Source organism: Zonotrichia albicollis, chromosome 5, assembly GCF_047830755.1.
Source record: "Zonotrichia albicollis isolate bZonAlb1 chromosome 5, bZonAlb1.hap1, whole genome shotgun sequence".
NCBI classification, from domain to species: domain Eukaryota; kingdom Metazoa; phylum Chordata; class Aves; order Passeriformes; family Passerellidae; genus Zonotrichia; species Zonotrichia albicollis.
In genome coordinates this window covers 12,481,116-12,504,002 of record NC_133823.1, presented here as the reverse complement: position 1 = coordinate 12,504,002, position 22,887 = coordinate 12,481,116, and the positions used below count along the sequence as shown (strand labels likewise).

Genomic DNA, 22,887 nt, shown 5'->3' with positions numbered 1-22,887 from the left:
TGTCTATCAACTCTTGTATTACCTTACACTTAAATCCGTTTCCTGAGAAAGACACAGAAGATAAGCTATAGGCTGAAGAGAAGGCATGAACTTCTCAATCACACAGAAAATAAAGACATTTTAACCCAGACTATGGACATATGGTGGCTAACCACAAAGATACTACAGAACCCAAAGCTAATGGAGGCATACTTTGACCAGGGCCTTCTCAACATTTGTAGCATGAAAATTCATCAGGTCACAACTCTAAGTGTCCCATGGACGCTCAGACATTGCCTGGGCTCCAGAGTTCCTCTGAACTATCTTTTGGATATGTTTGCCATGCTTGTTTTGAGAAGTAAGTAGGAAATAAAAACCTTGATATAATGTTAATCAAAGCTTCCTACACACTTACAAATGCAAATATTCTGTCTGAATAAATGAATAGATTTTGACTCAGGTTTTAGTTGGATCAAGCTAAGTTCTGTGCTCCATTAGCTGTCATGACGGGTTTTTTTTTTTAAGAACTATCTAGATGATGTGCATTGCACAGAAATGACTATTAGGCTGAAATTATTAGCAAGATGATTATCTTTGGCTGGCCTCCTTATTATAATAATCTCTATGGCTAAAAATGAACCTTTCTTCAATGGCAAACAGATGTACTGTAAGAACTGGCATAAAAACATCATAAAATCAAACTGCTGATGTATAGCTGAAAAAACACTGCCTCTACCTGACTGGAATGATGTACAGAAGATAAAATGCACCACTTAAAAAGGAATCACAAATTTCATGCCACCATATTGTCAATGCTTGTTTAGGAACATTTTTTAAAGTTTGATATTGTGAAGAGATTGTACATACCATTCTGGAGAGCAACATTTCAGTTAAAGGGTTAATAAGCCAACCCTGCTTTAATGGGCTCACTATTCAAGAAAAGAGTCTGAAAATTCTTGATTAATGAAAGATATCTTTTACTTAAATAATCTGAGTGTTTTCAGCAGGGTAACTCAGATAAGCAGAAAGAAAATCCCAGGCAAATCTTCTCAAAAAATTCTGTCACCATGCAGTACTTCAAACCTGACCTGCAGCATTCTTGCTAATTTAGTCCTAGACCCTTCTTCTCAAGAGACTGCCTGTTTTATAAAAACCCACCAAATAATTCAGTGGGTTTCTTTATGAGGTTGTGGTAGAAACACTGGCTTATCCTTAATTAAAAGGCTATATTTAATTGGATATGGTAAAAAAACAAAGAGTAAACCCCAAACTTCTTGCATAAAAACAAGACAATTCCATCTTCCAGCCTAGACTGTCTGCACAAGCCAGACCCTCCATTCTCATCTTTCTGGCTGACCAGGCAGGTATCACAGGGGGTGTTCCCACATCTACACTGCCATGGGCTCAGAAGAAACACATGATGCCAGTCCCACCAAATGACAGCCCAGTGACACATGTGCTGCACACACTGTGCCCTCTTTGGAGCAGGCTGTCCTTTGGGGGCAGCTTTCACCCTCCAGTGCTCTCCTGCAATTAATGCTTCCTCAGCTTGTGTCTTTGTGCTCCTCACACACCATCAACCAGCTCCAGCCTCACCAGTTCCAGCCTCACCAGTTGCTGAGCACAGAGCAGGAAGTGAGGCAGGGGAGAAAAGAGGGCAGAACTGATGGGGAGGGGCACTCCTGGCTCCTCTTTTACACAAGATATTCAACTTTAAGCTTTTCTTTCCTACATTCTGGTGGAAGGGTCTGGCTACTCTGACACCCCCTTTAAATTTTGCATTCAATGCTGTATTGTCACAGCTTCTGGTTCCCTCATCCAGCCCAGATCCAGCTGCCTCAGAGGCCTGTCTGGAACACCCCCATGCCCCAATCCCTTTACATCCTGTTGGGGATGGCAGGTCCACTACAGAAAGGCCATAGAATGCAATGCACTTTTGGAAAAGAGGTGGATGGCATCCAGTTTGGTGATGAAGGGCAATGAACAAGAGTTAGCAGCTGAACAAAGCCCTCCCTTGCTCTGGACTCCTTCCAGAGCCCTCACCCTGACCCAGTCGTGGCAGCATGTTACAGTGCAGCAGAAAAATACCCAGGTGTCCCTCAGAAACCCAGAAATGGAACTGCTGTGATGGAACTGCCACGGCAGCAATGGTGCTGAGGCTCTGGGAAGCAGGCAGCACCTGGAAGAGCACTGATGTCCTCCTGTGCCCACAGTGCCCAGCTCCAGTTTCAGGCAGGAGGTGGAAAGGGATCATTCCTACACAACATCTGAGCAGAGCTGACAGGTCACTGGGGTGCCCTTCCCACCTCTCTCTTTACAGGCACAGCATTTGGATACCCTGGTAAGGCACAGAAGCAATGCAGGAGATGCCAGCTCCCACCCACTGACCCCCAGTCATTGACTGGTGTTGAAATAATCCACCTGGAATGGGTGGAAGGGAAGGGGAGGCATATCACTGAGAATAGGGTTTCTATAGGACATGCTTAAATTTAAAAATAAAGGTTTTAATCACACCTGTCAAAAACTGCAAATTGTCTCTTGCCTCAGAAAGGGGTATGGTATCCAATACCATATCGAACAGAGATGGTACCCAATGCTTTGGCAGTCATGTATTTTAACAAGGAGACATTTCACTATTATTCTTAAAAATTAAACTTAAATCCTCCAGTTTTGCTAAATAACTACATATATTTTGAAAATTCTTGCATATTCTATATGCTTGTGCAGCTGTGGGAGTTGATTAGGCACAAATGAAAAAATATCTATTTGTCTACATATACCCTCCAGTTCTGTTGCCAAATTAAAAAAAAAAAAAAAAAAACAAAAAAAAACACAAAGCAAAGTTTCACATTCAGAAGTATGGAAAAACAAAAGCTGACAATCTTGCCCTTTTTTTTATTTCCTAGGCTGGGCAATGATATTTCAGGTTTCCCTTGTTAAAGTGATCACAGATGCCTAATCCCCTTTGGGTTCCCCTATGACACATTAAATACCAAGCCAATCCAAACACACCTGTGGATTTTAAAGCCATTTATAGAGCTATAAAAATAACTATAGGTATTCTTCATCTGAAATACACCAGAGCTACTCCTCCACTTAACTGTGGTGCAATGATCTGGAGGGTTAATGTACAGAAACAAGATCAAGTTTACAACCCAGAAACACCTCAATGGGAATTAGATTAATACCCTTGGAGATCAGGGACTTAAGGACGTGCATCCAAAAATTCTGCTGCAAACAAAGGCCTGGAAAGGCTGGAAAGACACAGATTAATCAATACAGGGTAGTTAAGAGCCATGAATATTATTTATCCATGAAAATGAAAACTGTGATGTAGCAGAAGAAATAAATCAGTGGAGATAGAGGATACTGGAGACGTTGCACAAGGCCTGGATAAGCCTTTGGTGAAGCAAATTGCACAACTGTGCAGGATTTGTATTACCTGGGCTGAAGATGGAATTAAACCTGGAGCAGGTGCACAAAACACCTCAGATTAAGGGATTTGTTTTATGAATTCAAAGATTAGAAATGCATGGCTTGTTCAGCCTAGCAGACTGAAGGCTGGCAAAGAGAAAGTCAGAGCCAGGATGATAAATTTCAGAGAAGTGCTATTCAGATGTATAACACTAGCAACAAAGACAAATGAATTACACATCTTTAACCAGTACTTACTGGAAATTAGTTTACATTCATCAGAGACACAAGTTTCTAGCACTGCAATGGTGGAGGGAGAGCAAAAATCCTTATTTTTAGGTTGGATCATGCTCAGCTCTGAGGTGAATTGCACAGCATGGAAAAGAGGCGGATTGGGTGAGTCAGGATGGGATTCTCCTGGTAGCCTGGTTCTATGACCCTGTTAAAGATGTGTGGTTAACTTCAGCCCATGTTGGAGCAGGCTGTGCACTAGAAAGGCTCCCCTACTTTTACAGAGATGAAAATCTCAAGAGCAATAACACCTAGAAAAGCACCTAGAAAAACCTTTGTGTGTGAGTCACAATAGGAACAAGGAGGGTCCCTATTATTCTCAGTTACTTGTTCCAATTTAAACAGCAAGCCCATAAAAGGTGCATGTGAAAAAAGCAATAAAATGATTAAGTAAATGTTTCACAGCAGTCATTGAAAAGTTCTAGTTAATTGTAAAGAGTTTGGATCAGATCAGAGAATTTTGTTTTCCCAATGATTAAAGAAGAAAGGAAACAGTGAGGTAAATAACCAGGTAGAAATAATGATGCACTTTAAATCTTCCACATGAATGAGCTGATCTGTTAATAGCTAATGCACTGTGCTGCTCCCCTCCCTTCCCATCCCGCTGTAATCAGCCTTTTGTCACATACCAGTGAAATCCATTAGCTGCAACTTCCTTATCAACTTCCAAGGCTTTCCAGCTACTAAGATATTTGCATATTTAACGATTCATTTGACTGGTATCAACTCTCATTTACCAAGTGCTTGAGAAGAAAAGCAAGGCATAGTGTGTAGAAGTTCTGTTTAAAAACAAAAAAGTACTGACAGCTCCTTTCAATAAACAGATTTATCTGAATTAAGGGGTTGGAGTAGACTTGGTAAAAAAATCTGAGAAGTATCAACAACTTTTGGACCCATAGTTTAATTTAAAGATTGTGAATACAAGTGAAAGCTCTTCAGCATTTAAATCACCTTCTAATTTCACTTTATTTATTTCACTTTTCTCTGCACTGCTTGGACCAAATTTTCTTCACTTGTCCACTTTCTTCACTTGTCCACTCCTGAATTATTTCAGCAGTGCTACTTTCTAGTACTTATGACATCACCACCACAACACCAACAGAAAAACAAAAATTCAGAAATCAAGAACAGGAGCAAGCTGATAGAGCCTTGGAAAGATCCTGTTTTGACACACATGTCCTGCCAGTTTTATTGGCAAAAGAGCTAATGGGGGAGTAATGTCTGACAGTCACACACCTGAATTTTGTATTGGGTCTTTAACATCCTACATTAACTGTATGGAAGACATGCTTCTGAAGAATGTGAAGTATATAAAAATGTAAAATACTGACTTCTCTGTAGCATTTTTTGATGACTTTCAATAGAAGTACGTAGATTCACACACTTAAGACTTCTGCTACTTTGATAACTAACCTTGAAGAAAACAAAACTTATTTTTCTGCTTTAAAAAGGTTCAGGATGGATCTGTTACTCTCCAAGTGCGCAAAGTGACAAGAGGGGGATGGACAGCCTCACTCTCTGAATGCTTTGGTACACAGCCTCCTAATCATGGCTAAAGAAGCATTGCAGAATGCTGCAAAGAAATATCAAACAGCATCACCTCATGCTAACCTGAAACTGATTCAACTTGCTTTGGTTCTGCTCACCCCATATATGAGCTCCAGTTATATACAGTTTATGGACACTGGCCATTTGCAACATCTTTGCTGGGAATATGGCATATTAACTGTTAATAACAAGGGTTAACATGAGGATGATGATATTGCTGATTAACATATCTGGGAAGAAAGAATCAATGGCTTCTTATCAGGCAAAATGTTAATCAGAGGTATCTGTGACAAAGATATTCTTTATAAAGTTTAGCTAAGCATACTCATACAGTCCAGTAATTAGGCCTTCATTAAATTAATCTGAACCTCTTAGAATGTTGATTTTGAGCAAGCTTCACACCAGAAATAGTAGAAATATACTTTTCAGAAATGTAACTGACTTCCTCTTCAACACCATTCACTTAAGATGATAAATTATTTGCATTAAATGCATTATTTATTACAGCTTCAACATGCCTTTATCAATGTTGTTTAGACAACTTATATTTACATTACTGGGCAATTATGAACAAAAAGACAGCTCAGAACATTATATTCTCTGGTGCACACAGGGCAAAATATAAACAATAACTGCTACCTCAGGTTAAGCTATATAACAAAAACAAGCTAATAGACAACAATGTATTTTATTTCTGGCAGCACTAAAGGTATTTTATGCACTGTACACAGGGAGAATAACAAATATGAACATTCAGACTATCATAGCACAACTTAGTGGAAGAGTTAATGCTTGAGAGTACCAGAATCAGGAACTAAAATTCATTGATGATGCTGACTTGAAAGGCCCATGAATAGCATTCAGTAGCTCAGCTCAGTTATTGTAGAGGTAAATGGAAGATTTATTTTGAAAGTTGAAAATTCCATCCTGTATTAATTAAGCATTAAGGCTAAGTTGCATGACTAAACTGCTGAATGGTTCAGAGAAGAAAACCAGGACTTTTCTAGTCCGTGTTTCTCACTGCACAGTAACTCCACAGTCCCACATGAAATGATGGAGCTGCAGGCTGTAAGCAAGCACACAGAAACATGTGAACTGTGTGCTGGAATCCACCATGTGTTCACCAGGCCAGATGCATCAAGGAAACTCAGAGGAAAACTAGAGAGTTTCACATGACAAAAAGGGTTTCAGCAGTCCAAACCACAGACTGCCACAGGACATGGGAACTTGGGTTGTGCACATTCAGCTGTCCTAAATACCTGTCACAGGATAAACTGAACCTTCAGCGAGGACAGACCCCATCTTAGCAAGGTGTGCTGCAGGGCTGACCAGAATACTGTGAAATCCTCAACAAAGACCTCAACAAGCGTTAAATATTTATATAGCACAAGAGAAGTCCTCAAGTTTTGGGCTCTGTGACAAAAACCCACAGTTCTTGTAGCTCCCCTCATCCCCAGACTAGTTTGTTTATCACTCTGATGACAAAGCAATTCATGTGTGTACCTGCCTCAAGAAGAACAAGTCCAAGTCATGTCACAAACCACCCAATAATTAATGTGAATTTTACACACTTCTCATACAAATGTTTCCAGGGCTGGTAGAAAGAACAGAGATATGATTTGCCTTCCTGTTCCTGTACATATGAAGTTTTACCACCTCCTCTGAGAAGTAATAGTGAAAACAGCAATTTACAGGGCAGAATATCTTGTTATCTGCCTATAAAAGACACCAAAGAAAAGAAATTTATCTTGCCTGAAAATATATACAGATCTTTCCTTAACATCTCAGTTTCTGCAGAAAATATCCCTTTTGACTATTCAGTGCACCAAACTCAGTGAGGTAAAACACAGGCAAAGCTGCCAGTGAGCAAAAGGAAAAAGAGCTGAAGTTTCACTTAGAAATAAGGGCACAGGTCTCTGAATGAATGCCTGTGGAAGAAACACTTTCTACATACAAGAGAGAAGATGATTGGAAAACAGTGAGGCAGACCATCCTGAATCAACATATTCAGTGCAAGAATAACAAAGCATCTGTCTTTTTTAAAAGAAAAGTTTTTTTCAACCTCCAGTAAGTCCATGGTCCCAGGGGTCCCGAGAAAGCTTTGCTGGTGTGTATCAATATATAGAATATGGTCAAAACAGTTTGTGCGTAAACACAGCTACATCAGTGAATTACAATTTGTTCTAGTAAAATAGAACTCTTCCCACACAGTTATTGTGAGGTAGTAGCTGATGTTACAGCCACTCTCACAGTACTCTTTATCCCAGTTTATACAGCTATATTTGTATGTAGCCCATATGTTGCTTTAGCATCCCTGCTATAAACAGTGCACCCCTTGCATGCCACTTACAAATTGCTTCAGACCAACTTCCCACTTCTACCCCTTCCAGTGTGCTGACTTACATACAAATCCATCAGTAAGACAAACACAAAAGAAAATGTATATCTTCCTTGAAATTCTTGAAGAGCTTTAGCCTATATTCCCTGCCCTCCAGAAAGCCCCAGCTCTCAGCAGCTTGCACCACACCACACCAGCTGTGCCAGCAAATCCTGAAGCACCAAGACTTCCTGTGTGACCAGGGATTTACCAAACACCACCATCCACCTGCAAAAGCCTCTCCATTATATGCTAAAGCTCTTGCCTTTATAAAACATGAAGGTAGAGCTTGGTCTCCTCCCTTTCTCTCTACCATGAGCTGCCAGGACCCAAGGCCTCACTGAGGGGTGACAATTGGATAACAGGAAGGAAGCAGCAGTCCATTTAGGGATGTACAGGGGCTCCAGTAATCTGTCTTGCTCTACCACAAAAATACCCATGGGCTTGGTTGCCCAAAAGCAAGGCTCTGTTTATCTGAGTAGTGCTTTTCCAGTTCTTATCCACTTCAGATCAGTGCAATCCTGTCCAGCTCCTGCAAGTGAAAGCTCTCCAAGAGCTCTCCTAAATGAGTTATCTCCTTACCTGGCAAGTGTTTGTATTTTACCAGCCTGATTAACAGCATATGATTTTACACTTCTGTAAGAGCAACATCTTTTGGTCATCTCAGAATGAAGTGTATGTATAGATATATACATCATGATACATTTTGATGGCCGTCCTGGGAGGCAGCTCATTTCAAATATTGACCAGAAAAATCTTCTTCATTATTTATGCATTGTGAAAACCATCCAAACTTGCATCTTAAACATAATATCTCATAGGTGCAAGATTACCCAGTAAAAGTTATATTAATATCATGATACTTACAAAAAGCAAAAGCAGAAGTGGAGTTATAACAATGCCCTGGAAGAAACAACCAAAAACAGTCTGTTAGTCAAGGAGGCAGAAAAATCTTTACTTTCTTAGCTTAGTACATGGAAATACACAAACATCATTTAACATCATAGAAATTAAGTAACAAACTCAACTTTGCTCTTCACTGAGCATGTTCTTTAACATTCATGCAGCAATCATTTTATAAACTACTACACTCAGTACCTTTTTTTTACCTTTTTGCATCTAAGTCCCTCTGTTCTAAAATATACAGATATATATTCTGATATACAGAATATGGATCATTTATTTAAAAAAAAACATATTAAAGCTCTCCCCTCAGTGTGCTGTATCTTAACTTCACTAAGCAGCTCCTCTTTAGGGAAAGACTTGATCTAGTCCCCTGGCACCCAGTCCCAGGTCCTCTTCTGAGCAGAAGCTGCCTCAACTGTGATGAATTAGGTGTCGTGACTGTGTAATGTAAGCAGATATTCCCCAAGGAAATGAGCTGAGATCTCAAAACTCATTTCACTTGATTAGACTTCATGTCTCACTGGTAGAAGGCAAGTCTTTCATCTAATTTAATCACACAGGACCACCTCAGCTTTCCACATCCCCCAGGCAGATGCAAGCAAAAAGATTTGTTGTCTTCACTGACAAGGAACAGGTTTAAAGCTGATGATTGGACAAAATAGAGGATTTTAAGTTTCATGAAAGCAAATCTTAGAATGAGTTGTTTGGGTTGGGAGTTAACATGACATGCATCACTTTCATAGCTGCAAACAGCAATTCCCCATCATCCTTCCATCTGACTTCAATATTTTATTATTGCTCAATAAAATGATTCCATCATTTAATGCATGCTAATTCATAGAGCTGGCTCAGAACTTCTCTAGGCCAGGACTATTCTTCATCCAGATAGGTCACAAGAACAGCTGGTTTTTCAGCTATTCACAAACTTTATTTAAAAAAAAAAATTGGACAAAGGTCCAAAACACACTCACATTTATCTGAAAGGGTGCTTATTTTATTTTTTTATTTAGCTACACGTGAAAACAACTGAAAAAAAAAACCTTTTGTCTGCTACTTTTCACTTAACCTTGAAAAGCCTGAAACAATTAGTTTTGTATTTGTTTTCTGGATCCACAAAAAATCACAGATTCAGAGAGACTATCAGCCACAGAGAGTTCCTATTGTGTTCCTAAAACAAAATGCAATAAATAAATGCCACAAATTATAGCAGACAGGAAGGATCAAGGACGCAACAGTTAAACTGTGCAACTTGAAGCCTCTGCAGAATTTAAAAACATATTTCAAAATAAATAATATATGCCATATCTGACTGCCCCACAGCCCAGATATCCATAATAATTTATCTTTTTGCAAATGTCACAATTGAGATAGATCATAAAAGACTGAAAAGAGAGCTAGAAGCAGGAAGAATTGCTTCAGGGAGTCACTCACAATTTACAGGAGGTTTAGACCAAAATGCAGATAACAGATATGAAGAAATATAGGTGTTCAAGTACAGCAGCTGGAGAGGAAGAAACAAAAGTTGGGGAAGGGAGGAGGCATCAAGGGCTGAACTGACACTTACATACAGCAGAATCTGTGAGGAAGAGCTGACTGCAAGATCTGTGTAGTGCAAGGACAACACAGTCACTGCATCAGGGACCAAGGCCCAGCTTTTAGGGGTGGCTGCTATTCTCATATATATATATATATATATATATATATATTTATATTTATATATATATATATTTATATATATATTTATATATATATTTATATATATATTTATATATATATATATTTATATATATATATTTATATTTATATATATATATATACATACATGACCCACACCTTGCCCTTCTCCCCCTTTTCCCGCTTTCAGCCACACTGCACACCTCAAATGCTACCAGACATCACCAAGTGCCTGAGTGTTCCCTCAGCCTCCCCTGATTTTGGGATGGCAGAACACCACTGCAGCAGGGTTCCACCTCCAGGCTTTCGCACAAGTGAGGAGGAGCATGGATGGAGCAGGAAGTGATCCGAAAGCATCCTGTACTCCTCCTGAGCATGGAGTGCAGGGAGGAGAGCACAGTGCCAGCTTGAGAGCACAGCCAGCTCTCCTCTGAACCTGAACAAACTCATTGATTCAGCACCATTAGCTATTTCTTATGTGCTTCGTGCCTCAGCAGGGTTTTTTAGAAGTTACCAAAAAAAAAAGGCAAAGGTAAAAAACCACACCAAACCAACCTTTCTCTCTATCTTGTTGATAAATCAAGATTGTGTCCTTCCTCCTTGGGATGGGAGCTGCGACTTGCTATTGAATTACTTCAGAAGCTTGCTGATATTAACACAGTGGGCAACAGCCACAGCTAATTCAAAGCCACAAAAGGAAACTGCACTTCTGTGACAGTAACACTTCTTGTAATTCTGTAAGTGGGGAGCAAGAGAATCCTCCTATACATCATAAAGAGATTCTTGAATGAGCATGCTGCAAATCCAGCATTCAAAAGGTCAATTTTAGCAATTTGTTATTAAATTTTGCTATTTAACCTGGTGATCTTAATAATCAGAAGTGGATTTCCTGTTGCCTCACCACAGAAAGGATTTACAAGGTTGAACTTTTCCATTTGCAACACACACACAATTCCCTGGGAAGCTAAACAATTACCTGACAGAACAGACAAGTTCATATTAAAAAATAGATGCTGTTGCTGAATCAGAGTAATTTGATGTTAATGTTTTATTTTGATAAGGAGTGCCAGTTTGAAAAACCACAGGGTTTACATTAAAAACAAAGGGTTTTTTTCCTTCAGTCAGTAGTGCAGTGGTGGCTGATGGTTTACAGGGGCAAGCAAAGCAGGATTTATTCAGGGAGGGAACCTCTGTTACCCAACCAACTGATGGAGCTGCTGAAGAACAGACTTTGGGGATGTAAAGCCCACCTATAGGTTAACCTGGAAACACTGATGTGCTTTTATGAGCTGGAGCCCTCCTCTTCAGGTTCCTGCCCCAGATATGAAGGGCTTATGTGACCATGGTGTATGTGTCTAACAAAGGGCATTACCTTTCCCTGCACACAGCACCTTGCCTTGACACATTACCTCCTCATTAGGAACATGCTCCTCAATGTGCTCTGAGCATTATGTGATGCATCTCAATTCATATCCACTAAAGAATAATAAATAGAGCACTTTGAGTCTAAAGCCTACTGACAGAAAATGCAGGAGACAATTTACATTTTGGAGGTAAAGCCCAAAGTCTGATTCACTAAGAATAAAGAAAATGTGGAAGAAAACAGTTACTCCAGAGCCCAGCTCATTCTCCAGCAGAGGTTTCACAAAGATGAGAATATTCTGACACTGACACTGTAGCTGCTTTCTAAGATTGCAACTGGCTGAGAAGCACAAAGGAAGCTAAAAATCAAAATAAAGATGACCATTTCTAAGTCCATTGGAAACTGAGACCATCAGAGAGGAAAATGGAACTAAATTTGACAGTACTTTTCCCTGCCTTGCTTTCCAGGCAAGTGCTGTCAAATACATAGTGTATGGAGATAAACAGATTGTAGATTAGCACTTCAGCAAAAGCTGAGCATCTGCCCTTGAGAATGCAAGGTCATTACACAGTTTTAGCATCTTCAAAGTTCGGGTGGAGTGTTAGGCTTCCCAACTGCTGCCCACAATGGAGTCAAAGTTGTAAAGTGACTGCTGTTTGCTATCTGCAGAAAAACTTTCAAGAAATCCATTTACACCTCTGATGTGAAAGACTGACTGAATATATTTCAATGATTTTAGTGGAAAGGGCAGGAAAAAAAATCTCAGCCTGACATGAGACACTGATACAACATAGGAGTCCGAAGACTTGGAAACATCTCCCCACAGTAAAGATCATGAAATGGATTTTATTCCAGAGAGTTTAAATTCAGGTTTGTGTGTGCAAGCATGTACATAAACATACATGTAAACAGCAAGGATGTACTTGGAGATCCATTTAATTGTTATTTGCTTTGATTAGATAAAGTTGCTAAGAGGTTTTCTATAGGTTTCATCCAGTACAGCATTGCTGTAGAGCAGGCATTAAGAGGCGTTTATCCTCCAGAAGAATATATAAAATCAATACATGGAATTGGCTGCCAAATCAGGGAAGGGAAGCCACCTAATGAATGTGAAACTATGGTGGCAAATCATTAAGAATGAAATTATGCAAATAGGAAGAAGGAGGTGGGCACAGATCCAGAGGGACACATGGTAGAAGACAAGTAGGGATTGTTGTAATGAGGCATGAAATACATGTGAACTTTCCTTGGTTTCCTTTAGCCACAAATTTCCCATGCAATTTTTCATCATTCTTACAGGTCATCAGTACAACACACATGTGGCAACTGCTTCGAGAAAAGCCTTAACCAAAGTCGTGTCTGATTTGCCTAAAGAACCCAGGCTGGAAAGGAAAAATGGAGTTTGTATCAAAGCTCTGAACAACTGTATATTTTCTGAAATCTATTTCCTACTTATGCTTAATGCTACAGAGGTTCCTGAATGCTCCATCAAGCAGGACACAAAAGAAGCAGAAGTGTAAGCAGTGTTACATAAAAACTTACAGGGCAGCATTTCTGTGCTACTGATGGGGTGAGGTGTGAGAGAAAAGCTTATGAACACTGGATAATTTCATCGGAAGACAAGCATAAATGAGAAATGAAACTCAGTCTTCTTCTGTGTGCTGCAGTATTTCTCAAATTTAAGTATTTATTTCAAGAGTTGCTGATGCTTTTAGAAAAAACAAAATCAATCAAAATAAAGATGAGCTCAGTTGGACAGAATATGGAGTTAATAACATCAAAAAACCCCAGCCTGCACACGCCACCTCACCACCCAACAAACAAATTAAAAAAACTTCCAAACATAAAACTGTAGTTTTTATGGTTACAATGAGAGTGAAACTTTATGTCAACATATGTGTTATTTGTATTTCTTATGTCTTTTTTTTCCCCTTGATTTTGTGTGTAGAAGTGTGTTTTCAAATGTTTTTCCTTTATTTTTAACAAGTTTGCAGACAACTTTATAATGTTTTAAATTTTAAAAAGAGAACCCTGCCTCTAGAAAAGTGCTTCTAGGTCTGAATTAGGCATATTTCTGAGCAACAGGACAGCCAATACCAAAGTTCTGACAGAATACAGATATTGGACAAAAAAAAAAAAAATCACAAAAGAAAGAAAGTGGCCACTCCTAAGGATGGAAAAGCTGATTGTTCAGTGTTTTCACTAACACGATAGAAATTGCAAAGAGCACAGCAGCACTCAGAGCCAACTCTCAGTCTATTCAAATCAAGGAGCACAAGACTCCCACTACCCTCACCCCTCAGACTGGTCACAGCTCCACAGTTCCACTTCACAGCACCACCCCTGGGTAAATACACTGTTTATTACCTGTGATAACACATTATTCATCACCTCAAATAAACTGATTAAAAGTGTACTGCCATGTCCTACAGCTTTACAGTAATCTGAACTTTAGATATCATATACAGAATTATTCTGTCTGCTAAAACATGGCTTTCACACACCAAAATCCTCAGCAATTCTTCTCCCTTTTTCTACCTGTCCCCACATAGCTTTAGAACTGCAGAGCCTCTTGACTGACAGCACAAAGCAAGGAAAAAAACCCTATGCTAAATATACACACTTGGTTCCAAACCAGAAGGGCAAAACCCACTGAAAGTCAGGCTGGGACCAGGCAAGTTCTTGTGAAAGCACAAGCAGGCACTAGATGCAGAAGCGGCATAACAGAAAAGGGCCTGGTAACAGCTGCAGAGGCAACTGTGAATTTCACATATCTCAGTTTTTAAGTACCAAGTCATTTGGATGAAGGATGGAGATTTCAAGTTTGGAACCAAAATAATTCCAAAAACATTTCAGTGCCTTAGTATCTGGATCCAGTGGCTGCAGGAACCTCCTTGAGAGACTATCTTTTTATGGGTTCTTTAAATAGCTTTTAATATTTGTGTAAGCATGGTTATACAAGCTATGCTGTTCATTTGACTTACATAAAGATGGCAGCAGAGATGATAAATTTCTCTTGATTGAGATGTTGGAATTGATTTTCACAATAAAACATGTTTGCCCCCTGTTTCTAACTTTGTCCCCATGTAAATGACATAAATATAAGAATTTATCTCTTGCAATCTCAGAGACTAAATTATAGCTTTCTCAGATTCCTGTAATTTCAGTAATTTCCCCAAGATGTAACTTGTGTCCCTGTGTTGCTCCCCCATGGACATCACAGAAACTCCTGGTGTCAGATAATTACTTGTCTTTTGTTTTCAATTCAATTATTTTCAAAATAATTTCAAATGTAAAACTACTACTATACATCCCTCTTCTGTCAGCTACTCTAATGACATTGTTGGTTCTGAGAAGGCTTATACAACTGCAATTATTCAAAATAAAATATGTAATTAAGCTCTTTGTCTTGTTCTATATGAAATGACTATTTTGAAAGCTGGGGAGAACAAAGGCTTATGAATTGAAGCTTTTTGGGATGCTTAACACACCCATTCTCCCCATAATAAATAAGAGGAAAATCTGAAAAGATGTTGAAAAGATTATGGAATATGAAGTTCACATATTTGTGGTAAAATGATAAATATTGTACCCTATGAAGATTGCAAACTACGATACAAAATTGAAAATACAATTCTACGTAACCCTAATTCAACTATAATTAGAAATAAACACCACAGCAATAGCTGTAACTCATCCAATTAGGCCAATATTAGATTTTAATAACAAAACTGTGAAATTAGAAGCACTATGTCAAAATGGCTTTTGATTTATCAGCGGGGGCAAAATAAACCAGATTTCATAACAACTCTGAGATTATTCAGAGGACTTTGTGAGTTGTTCCAGACATTGTACCAGCTTTGTTCTGTTGTATTAAACTAGTGCCGTCAGTTGTGGAAATGGACATTAATTTGAAAAAAAAAAAAAAAAGAACGATGAGGTGATATTAAAAACCCTACCAGCATCAGATAACAGTAGAAATCACAAGCATTTCCAGTATTTATTAATAATTACTATTTGCAGATGTTTCTCTTGCCTACATTTTTTACAAGCATGCAAAAATGGAATCAAAAGGAATGTGAGCAGCCAGAGTTCAGTTCTTTCAACAAAACAGATCAGAGAAACAAGAAATGCCATGATCTGAACTACCAGCAGTAACACCACCACACTTGTCACAGATGAAGTGTAAAGAATAAAACCCAAAGGAAAAGCATTTTTTCAGTAAGGCTAAGGGGGGAGTTTCTGATATCAGATTGAGTGATAAGACAAGAATAAGAAAAGAGTATTTTAGAAGGTAAGACTAGAGCTAAGCCCAGTTTGCCTGGCTTTCCCAGCAGAGGGCATCTCAAACACATTAGAAATGTGTTCCTTACAAAGACACAGAATAGTTCAGAACACAGCAGTGAGGACCCTGAAGTTTTAAACCAACCAGGAAACCTTCTCGGAGCTTTGCAGGTGATACAGGAGAAATATCTGGTATGATGCACAAAATACAGCACAAGTCTCATCAGAGGTGGAAATGACCACTTCCATCAAATGACCTGAAACCATCAGTGAGGGGGGAGCTGGCTGGCAGGGTGTGGAGCAGCTCCTACAACAGGTGGGATCCCAGGTGCTGCAGCCTCCCTGCAGCAGCTCCACAGCTCTGTGTGTGACCAAGGAGAGGCAGTGGGGCTTTGCTCACCTTTCTAGAACTGGATCAAGCCATATCCCCCACATTTGGAACACCTTCCTGCAATTTTTTCTTGCCTCTCTCTTGTGCAATGCATTTAACCCAGCTGTCTTGTTGCTATCTTCAGTGAGTTTGAGGATTCTGACGAGCCTGCAGGAGCTACATTTTCCTCTTCCCACTTCCACTTCAGTTGCTTTTGCTGACCAACACTTCTGGCCTCAAGAATTTATTCCTCTCCTTTATTTCCACCTCAATGGAGCCTTTTAAAATTTCATCCTATGCAAATATTTCTCCTAATTCCAGCTGATTAAATCATTGTCTGTTCCTATTCAAATAAATTTCACAGGGGATGTCAGCAGAGAACAAGATCACTAAGGTGCTGTATGTCAGGATAGGGGTTTGTACACTGGCATGAAACGAACCTTGGTTAGAGGAGACATAAAAGTGAGAAAGGAACTTTTCAATCATCCACAACCTTACTCTTTTCAGAGTGACCCCTTGTCTTTGCAAAAATCACTTGGACACTGTAATCCTGTAATTTCTACAACTGCAAGCAGGTTCCACACCATATGAGCATGACCTCAGTGGGACTGAGGAGGAAAGGCACAGAGCTTGTAGGATTAGGGTGTCTGTAGCTGTAAGCACAGCCCTTCCTTGAAAAAGGGTTTAAGATATAATAAGGATATAATAAACTTAATCACATGTGTTGGGGTGTACTTTAATTTCAAAGTATATTAGTGCAGTGTTAAGGATGCACCAATATTTCTCCTTTGCTTTGTACAGAGAAAATAACAATGCAGTAGCAGTAACAAACATGTTTCACAAGAAAAGGTAATTTTTGATCAAATTTTTAAGTCTGTTTTCTTGAAGAAGAAAGTATCTAAATTTCCCCTGTATTTGGATCTATGTCAAGTCACAGGCAAATCTTAACTTCAATTACTAAGAAGCCATTCCCACAAAGCATGCCAGCCTAAGCGCCTCTACTCCCACAAAGCCATGTGGCACTAGGACAGGATGGCACTAGATGGTGCTGTGGGACCTTCCAGGGAAGACAACCTCCTCATAAAACAGAAGTTATTGTATTGTTCAATTTGCCAGAGAGTGGATTCTGTATTTTGAGACACATTGAAGAGTACTAAGTCCCAACAAAAGCAACCGGAGCCACAGAAATGGAAGGAAGACACTAAATAAACATTCTGCTTTGAGTGACACTGCTTTTTGGAGTAGCTAAGCACCACTCTTCCACGGGAAGCCTTCTTGCCTCTCCTTCCCAAAGGAAAAGGATGCAGTTTTTATGTTCTACACCAGCCATGCTTTAAAGGGTTCTACATGTAAAACAGAATTGAAACAGTCCCAAGTCACAGCTCCAACAGGCAAGGTCCTCACAAGACAATAATTCTTTGGGACTGGAACTCATCACCCTTTAACAGACACCATTTTATTCCAGTCAACGTTTTAAATGTTATTTTGACATAATAAGCTTTGAATCAATGAAATTTTGAATGAACTAATCTGTGCATTTACTTTTCCTGTCATGATGATCAGTTGTGTAAAATAACCAGAAACATAAAGGAATGATTATAGAAACCTGAGGGAAGAGCTATGGCAAATTCTAGAGAAATGAGCAGTTTTAAGCTGTTACCAAAATTGATTCTCCTTATTTCTTTCTATAGCTTTTCATGTAATTGAAAACTATTCAAGTAGAACAGGTTTTGTATAAAGACACCACCAACAAAGCACATTTTGTTAACATAAACACTATGTTTAAATAAACTCTGATCTCCTTCATTCTTCTTCAAGCCAAGAACCTCAAACAGTGCAAGTATAAACAGTGTAAAAACCCTCCTTGACACATGCAAGAAAATAAAACTTTATACAATGGGCAGGAATGTTATTCCAATAAAAACCCATAAGGGTTAATTATGCATCAGTAGTAGTAAAACACTTCCCTAGCATTGCAAAGGTCTCTTGGTGTCCTGCTATTCAGAAATACCACCTATAACTTATTACTAAAGTGCTGGCATAATTCTCCACTGCCCCAAAATATGGGTTTTATCTGCATTATCCATGAAATGAGATACTATCCTCCTCACCCCAAATCAAACCAACAGCATGGTTTGTCTGTAATTATTGTTATGAATTAGATAGGCTACATTGGCTTTATCAGAAAAAATGTCTCATCAGCCAAGGTGCTACCTGCACTCTGAAAGGTGAGAAACGCCCTCCAAATCCCCCAGGATCCTTCAAGATCATTCCCAAGTCTGCTGGAAAGTTAAGCTATTATCAATTAGTTTGAGAGCAAGCTCACTCATACATTGCTTTTTTTTATCTTTAGTCTAAGTGCCCTGAATTATTTTAATAAAATGTATGACAAAGCTCATTTAATCTGTTTCACTGTTATTCTCATGTAGGATTTCCACTCAGCACTGAGTATTTCCAAGGCCAAACCCAACCCAAGTGCACAGAAGCCCATGCATAGACAGAAACCCCCAAACCCAGCCCCCAGTATGGTAATCTATATTGCTTGTGTTCTGTGCTGCTGCCTGGCCCCAAGTCATCAATAATGAATAGAAATGTACAGCTACAGCAGTAGCCTGTGTCATGGGCTTGTCAGGGATTTTTGAAAAGGAACAAAAACACAGGTCTGCCATTTGATTGTGTCTTCTTCTGCAAATGCAGGAAGGGCAAAGCAAATTGGTATTTAAAAAGGGGTAATGTGATTAACCCTTTTTGTATGAAATGAACAGTTTTCCTCAGCCATGTAGATTAGAGAATCACTTGCTTGCAATGCAACCAGTATTCTCCTAGGCCTGAAAATTCAACAATAATGTTGATTCTGAGCCCAGGGAGGAGAGGTTTTTTCTATTTTAAGATAATCAATACATATTCAAAATGAGTCAAATACCACAGCTTACATAGAGGGAGAAAGGATTTCTTGTTTTAGGAATCCAGCAAGTTCAGTATCAAATAAATTTTGTTCTTGAAGAAGAAACTTAATGCACACAAACATATACACAGTCAGTGAAAGCAATGACATTATTAAAAAATAGGCAGATTCTCATGAATGGGCTAGAAAACATGAAAAAAAAAAAAAAAAGGTGGTACTTGTATTTATTATTTATTTTCAAATATTCCCAAATACATTTATACAGATATTATGACTGTGATCTTACAGGAGTGATTATCTCACATTTTACAAACAGAACACACCAGCTGGTACATCACCAATCCACCCCCTGGGGAGGGTGGGTGCCAGACTACAAAATGTCTACAGGACACACACAAACTAAACTGATTGAAAACCCAGCAGTAAACCCAAATCTTTCCTGCTTTCTACATCTGCATAAATTCCAGAAAAAGTCCTGCATTAATATATTTAATTAACAGAAACATGAACTTCTGTAGTAGATGAGTACATATTCTCCACTTTGGAAGACTCAACTGAAGATGCACCCTTGTCTTCAAATAACCTGGAACTAGACAAATTGAGGTAATTTATATAAGAAATCAAACTATATAAACATGAACTTCCAACATGGCATCACATGCAAGATATCTCAATTCAGATTACATTGCCAGGCCTTTTCTAGAAGCCAGAAACAAGAATAAGCGCATGGTTTAAACAGAGCTGAGGAAAATCTTCAGAAAGCAGCAATCAATAATACAATTTAAGCAGGCTGCTCTGGGTTCTGACCCAATGTTATCTTGTGATAACTGATTTTATGGCTGGAGTGAGATGTTATAGTATTCAGCTGAGCTCAAGTGTGCATAAATTGCTGAACGTTCGTTCATGGGTTGAATATGTTATTAATGAGTGTGAGTAAGGAAAAAGGACCATAAACCACCTTTCTGTGGCAGATAATAACTGCCTCAAAATCACGCTCACACTCCAGCACACTAAAGTTTAAAAAAACCCAAACCACAGAAATGTGATTCTGTTTAAACTAACTGATTAAATTGAGATAATTTACTTACAAAAGAAATTTTATCCTATTTAAAGAATTCTAAAATTATTCCATAGCAGAAAAAGTTGCTTCTCAACTCTAATTCCAAATGCACTGCAGCATGAGTACACTACATATATTTCATTTTGCAAATTATATACAGTCAGTAAAAAGTTCTTTTCTCCTAGCACCATCTTTTTGTGGTTTTGTGAGTGCTCAGATCCCCTCCTCCAGCCTACTGCCCAAGCACAGGTTTGGCAGCACAAAACTTCTGCCTTGTTTTGAATATCCCCATGGAACACACAATCCACTTAGCACACATTTTAATGTGCTGAATATGCACATCTGCAACAAGAAAATGCAGGGAGAGTGTCTCATATGTGGTAGAATGGGCCAAAACCTCATTCTTGTTATCAGTGCCATATGACCCTTGGAGCATCTTGTGATTTATTTTTTTAATCCATCTGCTTCAAACATGTTCATTTTTTGGTGTGTTTTTCACTAGATACAGATCACACATTCAAGAGAAGACCAGTGCCTTGTTTCAGGATCACACTGTTGCTCAAGTGACAGTGGAAAGGTAAAAAAGTCAGGCAGAAGCATCCTAAAGAATTGCTTTAAAAAACCACAACAACAACAACAAAACACCCAAACAAGGAAACAAACAAGGAAAAAAAAGAAAAGAAAAGGGGGGGAGGAGGGCAGCAAACAAAACTTGGCTTTGTACTTCCATTTCCTGTAAGGGTTGTGCTACTTCAGCTTGCCATCAGGAGGAGGCTGCTTTTCCCCTCTCTGATATGAATACTGGTTTTGCATTTAAATCATCTGCCCTGAAATGTGGGTCTTTGATTCAGTAACATAACAGAATATTTCCAGAGGGGGAAAATTGTTTCTGAAAACAAAACAGTTCTAGTCTAGCAGTGACTGTCTAGCAGGGAAGGGAGCTGGTGTGTGAGACTGGAACCAAAGGAACAGAAAATATTTCCCTCACAGCCCCCACAACAAAGGATTTTTTGATTTCAGCTCTTAAGAGCTCAAATGGCAAGACAGTGTTAACTTGGAAGGTATTTTTATTTTACAGGAGGTAAAACAAGAGAACAACTAAAAGATGTTATCCAAGATTTCTACCTTCCCCTTCTCAGAGCAAGAGTCTTCAGCCTACTTTGTCCTCAGGGAACCACAGCTCCAGAGGTGGCTCCTTTGGGACTCCTTCTCAGGCTTTGCCCCAGCTCCTCCCAAAGAACCTCTGCCAAGGCTGGAAGTTCAGTATGGGATTAGACCATTTGTGTACTTACATTTACAAAACTTCAGTCCTATGGATGCAGAATAATTCTCATTCTACAAGAATATATTTCTTTAAAAAGTGGAATCCCTTGTAATTACTCAGTTAAATGACACGCCACACACATTCACAGAGCCTCCTTAGCTGAAGGGACAAAACATATCCCTAAGGCCTTTGAGTTTTACTGAGGGTTTCTAGGATTTTTTAACCAACAAGAGATTTGTTTGTGCCTATTTTGTGTTGTCTAAAACTGTCCATGAACTATTTCCCCTGGTGGGTGGCAGACTGGACTTCACAGAAGTTGTGCAACACTAAACTGGATCACTTGCTACCCATCCCTACCCTGAACATGGGAATTGCAGGGAGAGCAGCAAGATTTAGCTCAGATTCTCTGGTTGCCTCATTGATGTAACATAAATCAGTGATATGCAACCTAATAACACATTGCACATCACTGCCCTCTACCACTGTGAAAATCACAAAACCAGCTCATCACTCAGCTCAGCATTACCTGATAACAATTAATAGTAACCCATTACAGGGCAGTTTCAATACCCACAACATGGAGGAGTTAAACAGCCTCAGCTTGGTGATGAATATTGGTTCTGATTGAAAATGAGAAACACACCTCCTGTCTGCCTAGGTGTGAAATGTATGTTTCTTCAGAGAACAGATCCATACCCACCAGTTCATTCACTACCAGTTTATTGTCAGCCCTTTTCATTTTAAGTGCAATTTCCATGTGAAAAAGCCACAATTTCATGGGGATTTTTGTACTGAAATCTTACTGTATACTCTCACACAAGTGACAAAGCCAAAAATAACTGGTTTTGTTATTTTCAATTACACACAACTATTTCATTTCTTTTCCAAAGCAATTTCAGGCAATGCAAATGCACATAATACAGGTTGACACAACACACCAATGGGCAAATCAAAGCCTTATTACTGAAAGGCCACAATGCCATCATCCCACTCATTTCTGGATCAGACAAAAAGGATATCAGGCTACCTCATACACAGAGCAAAAATAACCATCCTCTAAGGCTAAAAGTAGCAATAACTTGGGATGGTTGCTCCCAAGCTGCAATCTATCTAAAGGCATACTATTTTTTTTTTAAGCCATGCTGTTCTACTGAGAAAGTACATGAAGTAAAGAGTTGAAAGATTCCTTGCCAGATGATACCAAAGCTTTACATGCACACACACAAAAGATAAAACTGCTGAGTTATTTTTTATATAACTTATGTAAGAGGGGTTTTCAAATGTAAATATTATACTTAAATTAGCATTTCTGGTTTGCCAACAATCAAAAGCCTCTAACATCACAAATCATGACAAGGAGGTGGCCTAGCAACCTAGACAGACAGACACAGGAAGTTCAGTCAGTCAGTAATAAAAAGCTTTGGCTGTCTGGCTTCAGGGAGAAGAAAATTG

The 22,887-nt window shown here is 39.0% G+C and overlaps 1 protein-coding gene across 5 annotated transcripts in view; it reads right to left on the bottom strand.

The window, feature by feature from the left end:
• The window catches only part of SLC10A7 (solute carrier family 10 member 7), a 136,169-nt gene that overhangs the window by 36,156 nt on the left and 77,126 nt on the right, over positions 1-22,887 (bottom strand). For all 5 annotated transcript variants that reach the window (XM_074540787.1, XM_074540786.1, XM_014265866.3 and 2 more), the window contains one exon: positions 8,477-8,512. In XM_074540787.1, coding sequence (XP_074396888.1) covers positions 8,477-8,512 — 36 coding nt within the window. The remainder of the gene's footprint in view (positions 1-8,476; positions 8,513-22,887) is intronic.